Genomic DNA, 5934 nt, shown 5'->3' with positions numbered 1-5934 from the left:
CAACAAACAACAATGAGGATGATGCAGAGGATGAGGCCAGCAGCGGCAGCACTGCATAGGATGATCAGTTGGGACAGAGCTGTCATGGTCACAAACAGGGTACGATCAGATCATACAGATTAGGATGATGCATTTTTGACATAGACAACAAGAAAACAGCAACAATCTCTCCTCATATTTTACCAATCAGGTTGCTTGATACCATCATATTGTCTCTCCTACTGTAACTCATGCTATTTGAAATCAAACTTATTTATAGCTGAATTAATGTGTGCATTTGCATTTTTAAAGTCCCCCTATGGTGAAAATCAAGCTTCTGATGTTGTTTATATGTCTATGTTGTGTTTTTAATATGCTTTAAAACAAACCATGTGCAAACTCATAAGTCAGCAGCATTGCTGAATATTTTCTCCTTAAAACTGCAGTGAAAAAAGACAGTCTCAAAAACGCAGTTTGAAATCGCTGGTGTTTCTGACGTCACAAACTACTGGTAACCAATCACGTCAACCGTGTGATCCTCAACGAGTGGATCTCTGAGCTGGTGTGAGTGAGTGGAGGCGGGGCTAATTTGCATATTCATAGAGCCCCGTATAGCCTACTAAATGAGGCAAGGGTGTAGAGTTACATACAAGTTATTTTAAGGCATGGCAATTTTTTTCTCCCCCAAGAAAAAAAAACTGCTTAATTACATGGAACTAACCCTAAACCTAATAACCATAATCTTAACCCAATAGTAAGAACATGTAGTTAATTATTATTACTCAGTACTTAAATGTATAATTACGCAGTAACACGGACACCTTAAAAAGTGTAACCTTTTTTTCGGTATGATCCTTATCTTTGTAAAGCAGAAAAAAACATTTATTTATTTATATGTGGCTTTATCTTTGTTTCCACTAGTAGTTTGGCTGAAAACAATAAGGTTGGTGGAAATTTGCTGACTTGACTTGATTTAGTAAATGAAACATTGTACAAGTTTGTCCTGATTAAAGTGATAGGTATTTTAAATGACCCACCTTTGTCAGATCCATACTCTGACTCTGAGTCTGAGGTGAGTATTATATGTGTTTGGGTTGTGTTATTTGAGTAGTTGGCGTGGCAGATGATCGTGTCTCCATCACTCCAGTCAGGTTTACACAGATCCAGAGAACTGTTCATGTCATAAGATGTGGATGAATAAAGTGAGCCTTGACCCTCTCGAATCCAGGTGAAGTTCACCAGCTCAGGGTTCAGAGCCTCCAGAGAGCAGAGCAGAAGAATACAGCTGTCATTACTGCCGTTCTGTTTCTGCAGGGACAGACCTGGAGGAGCTGTAGCGGAGATAGTGAAGAATTATATTTATTACGGACATCTAAGATGGTCTACAACAAGTGGACAGTTCAAAGTAATAAATCATTTATGAATGGTAATCACCTTCAACTTGGAGTTTCACATTTGAGATGTTGTCCACTGATGGTGGTGGAATTAATCTTGTTGTTTTACAGCTGTAAATACCAGAGTGACTGAACTGAACATTTTCTATACTAAGTGACGTTCTGTTGAATGTAACATGAGGAATGCATTGCATTGCGGTATAAGATTCAGACTTTTTATCAAATTTCCATTTACAAATAGTTTTGCTAGTTGCACTATTTATCCACTCTACAGAAACTTGTACACTGTCATCAGGTAGTGAGTGGCAGGACAGACGGACAGTCTCTCCTTTAACTGCTCTGATAGACTCCGCATCTGTGGATTTATACAGATTTTAGTGTAAACAATAGCAGAATGTTCCCTTTCAAATATACAGCACGTACATCAAAATTATTGTGAAAGACTTCACAGAAAGTCTACCACATATAAGATGAATTGGTAACACTTTACAATAAAGTTTTATTTGTTAACATAAGTTAACTACAGTAAACATGAAATAACAATGAACAATAATTTTTACAGCATTTATTCATCTTAATGCTAATTTCTACATGTACACATTTTTTTAAAATCAAAAGTTTACATTAATTAATGCACTGTGAAGTAACATGAACAAACAATGTCCAACTGTATTTTTATTAACTGACATTATTAAACGTTAATAAAAGCTGTAAAAATATATTGCTCGTAGTTAGTTCATGTTATGCATTAATTAATGTTAACAAATAAGACCTTATTGTAAAGTGTTACTGCATTTATTAAGCCCATCACTGGCATCTTGTTTTGTGTAACTATACAGCAGAATGTTCCTTTCAAATAATTAGTTCATAAGCCACAATTATTTTAAAAGATATCACAAAAAACACGACCATATATATCTAAGATGCATTCATTTAGTCCATCACTGAGATCTTTGAATTTTAGTCAATTCATATTTCTTAGACAGTATAAGTCACAACTGAGACATAGGCTATATTATAACTTATTTGCTTTAAACAAAAGAGCGAAATAAACATGACTGAAGTCTCTTACCTGTATGCGGGAGATAAATTAAAGTAAAAAATAAAAGATGGTTCGTAACCCATTTTAAATACATGTTGTCGATGTGCTCGTCTTGAGAGACACTTCTGCACTCACACATTCTGAGTGATGAACTTCCTGTCCATGCGATCCGCCCACCCACAATCTAGATCACAAGTAAAAAAAACTAAATCTGTCCCGGTGGTCAGAGATTCACTTTAACACAAATCGTGCTAATTTAAATGGATATATTACCATCACATCATTGTTTTACACCATTCTGTGTTTTTAAAACTCGATCTATTTCTGTAAACAGAGTTTGTATTATCTTGAATGAAATCTTTCTGACTCAATGGCTTTGTTGTTGTGTATTCGATGGCATAGAGAATATGAAAATAAAGAGGTAACATTTAAAAAAAAACAAAAAAAAACAGTAATTTTACTTTCAAACATGGATGGGTATAGGACATGGAGTTTTATGTCTGTTTTTCTCTTTCTTTTTCTGTGGTTCTGCTTTCCATGTAAAACTATAAGTAAGACGCCATAACACACTGGAAAGGGAGACCACAACATTTCACAACATGCTCTGAATACTCAGTGTTCACCTCCTACTAGCACAGACGGATGTGTCATGCAGTTAATGCTTTGAAGGGGGCAACAGTGTCAGTCGTGGGACAACATCTTGTGAAGGTGTGCATGCGTGATAGTAGAGTCATTTAAGTTTAGTATGCAAAGGAACAAGGGTTATTTTATAACAAACCAAGCAAAGTGCAACGGAACTTGACAGCCCTTAAAAATTACTCCCCCAAACACTTGACTGCAAAAGCTCATCTGGTGTAGGCCTACAACAAATCATGTAAATCACGTAGTAGATTTAAAATGTTGAATTTGGTCAAAATGGCAACGAGTTCACAGCAATAAAGTATTATAATCGATAATTACACTGTAAAAAAAAGAAAGAAAAAAAGTTATGACAACGTTTTAACATTGCTTTGTTTTTTGGGTGACCTTTGACCATTTAAAAAAAATCTAATTTCTCAAAATATTTTGTTTTATGTGTACCACAGAAGAAAGAATGTCATACAGTTTTGCACCGACATCAGGCTCGTTGCTTCTTTCCACAAAAGAAAGAAACTCATACGGAATGACATGAAGGCGTGCAAGAATTTTTCGGTAACAGTATAGTTTAGCGTCCAATTTTTGCTATTAACTAGTTGCTTATTAGCATGCATATAGGATATTGGCTGTTTATTAGTACTTATAAAGCACAGATTGATGGCTTATTCTGAAAGACCATATTCTACATATCCTACCCAATACCTAAACTTAACCGTGCCAACTTTACCTTACTAACAGGCAGTAATTAGGGTTTATTGAGGCAAAAGTTGTAGTAAATAGTTAGTTAATAGTGAGAATTGAACCCTAAACTAAAGTTTGACGGTATTTTTATTTTTAAGGGAACTATCTACCATATTTAAGTCAGGACAACCAACAATTTATGTATATAATATAATTATTATTATAGAGTGTCAGAATTTGAGAGCAGATATCAGTGGAGGTCTTACATTTGAACGTGTAGAACAATATCCAGATGAAGATGATGGCGATGATGAAGATGCTGAAAAAGGCCACACAAACATCTGGAAAGTCCTGTCTGGATTCAAGACGAATATCAGGTTAGCCTGATGGATTGGTTGATTTATATATTTTTTTATATTTCCTTTTGAGAGATAAAGGCAGTAGAACAGCTTTGCTGAACTGGTACACTGTTCTTTAGTTTGTGGTTAAAGTGATAGGTAGTTTAAATGACCCACCTTTGTCAGAAGCATATGTGAGGCGAGTCGTATTCTTGTTTGGGTTTGGCTATTTGAGTAGTTGGCGTGGCAGATGATCGTGTCTCCATCACTCCAGTCAGGTTTACACAGATCCAGAGAACTGTTCATGTCATAAGATGTGGATGAATAAAGTGAGCCTTGACCCTCTCGAATCCAGGTGAAGTTCACCAGCTCAGGGTTCAGAGCCTCCAGAGAGCAGAGCAGAAGAATACAGCTGTCATTACTGCCGTTCTGTTTCTGCAGGGACAGACCTGGAGGAGCTGTAGCGGAGATAGTGAAGAATTATATTTATTACGAACATCTAAGATGGTCTACAACAAGTGGACAGTTCAAAGTAATACATAATTTATGAAAGTCACAAATGAGACATTATATAAAACTTCTTTGATTTAGATAAAAGGGCAAAGTAAACAGAACTGAAGTCTCTTATGGGAGATAACTGAAATTCAAAAATAAAAGACAGTTTGAAGCCCGTTTTAAAAACATGTTGATGCACTCAGTGTCTTACACTTCTGAACTAATACACACCAGGGGCGTAGAATTTAGTAGGGACGTGTCCCTACCAATATCCAGTGACACTGATATATCCGTAGCAATAATTTCGATCAAAACTTAAAATATATTTATATTGATGTCCCCGTCCCCACCAATTTCAAAATCAAACCTACGCCACTGATACACACACATTATGAGTGATGAACTTCCTGTCCATGTGCCCACCTACAATCTATAGCAAATGAGAATACACTAGTTTAAATAGAAAAGATTTTCTACTTTTTTCAGGGGTTCTGCTGTGTTAAGGTGAAATATTACGACATTCTGGAAGGAAAGACCACAAAATTTCACAATTTGCCCTAAATGCACAATCTTCAAACTAACTTTCTTTACAGTATCTTCATAAATCAGCCTCACACTCCTTAAGGGATTTTTTATTTTATTGAAAAAGTTTGGTTTTCTACAATTGGGTGACAGGAGAATTATTTGTATTATTATATGTTTGTTCAGTGATACTTTGAAAAAAAACAAAAAAAACCCCAGAGAAGTAGAGCTATGTTTGCAGCTTATGATACATCATACTACATATGAGTTATGTATGCAATATATGCATTCAATTAAGAATAATTAAAAAAAATTAAGGATCTCAACTCTCTCTCTGTACACACACACATATATATATATGTATACTTTTTTTTTTTTTTTTTTTTTACAGAATTACAGAAACAGAATGATTCAATAAGTTTCTTGTGTCGATGGTCCAATGCAGCAGGTCACACTCTTATCTGCAAGATATGAATGTTACGTACATAATTTAGCCACAGTTCTTACACAGTCAAAGCTAAAAGAACTGCGTCTCATAAAATGTTTCACCAAAAAAAAAAAGAAGAATTTCCCATCCATATGTTCAATAAAGATAGACTTGTCGGTTCTGTCTTTTTTTGTTTAATAATATAGTATAAACACACTTTTTACTTTTGGATGGAACTGAATTTCAGTTATAGTGTCAGATTTAGCATTTACTGAATGTGCAAAATGCACAGTATTTCTTACATTTGGAAATGCAGAACAACATCCAGATGAAAACGATGCAGATGACGAAGGTACAGAAAAGGACCAAACAAAACGCTGGAGAGTTCTGGCTGGATTCTGGAAGATGGATCCCAGGTTT

The 5934-nt window shown here is 35.3% G+C and overlaps 1 protein-coding gene across 1 annotated transcript; it reads right to left on the bottom strand.

Annotated features, from left to right (window-relative positions):
* Window positions 1–357: 357 nt before the first annotated feature.
* Window positions 358–4955, bottom strand: LOC130082748 (uncharacterized). Its single transcript, XM_056247602.1, has 6 exons — window positions 4937–4955; window positions 4248–4528; window positions 2446–2599; window positions 1414–1728; window positions 1017–1310; window positions 358–419 (listed from the first exon to the last, which is right to left on the bottom strand). The coding sequence occupies exons 1-6, from the start codon at window positions 4953–4955 to the stop codon at window positions 358–360; spliced, it is 1125 nt and encodes a 374-aa protein (XP_056103577.1).
* Window positions 4956–5934: the final 979 nt, after the last annotated feature.

Source organism: Rhinichthys klamathensis, unplaced genomic scaffold (assembly GCF_029890125.1).
Source record: "Rhinichthys klamathensis goyatoka isolate OS25496 unplaced genomic scaffold, OSU_Roscu_1.1 h1tg000050l_1, whole genome shotgun sequence".
NCBI classification, from domain to species: domain Eukaryota; kingdom Metazoa; phylum Chordata; class Actinopteri; order Cypriniformes; family Leuciscidae; genus Rhinichthys; species Rhinichthys klamathensis.
The sequence above is the reverse complement of the archived record's forward strand: the minus strand, read 5'-3'. Positions and strand labels throughout refer to the sequence as shown.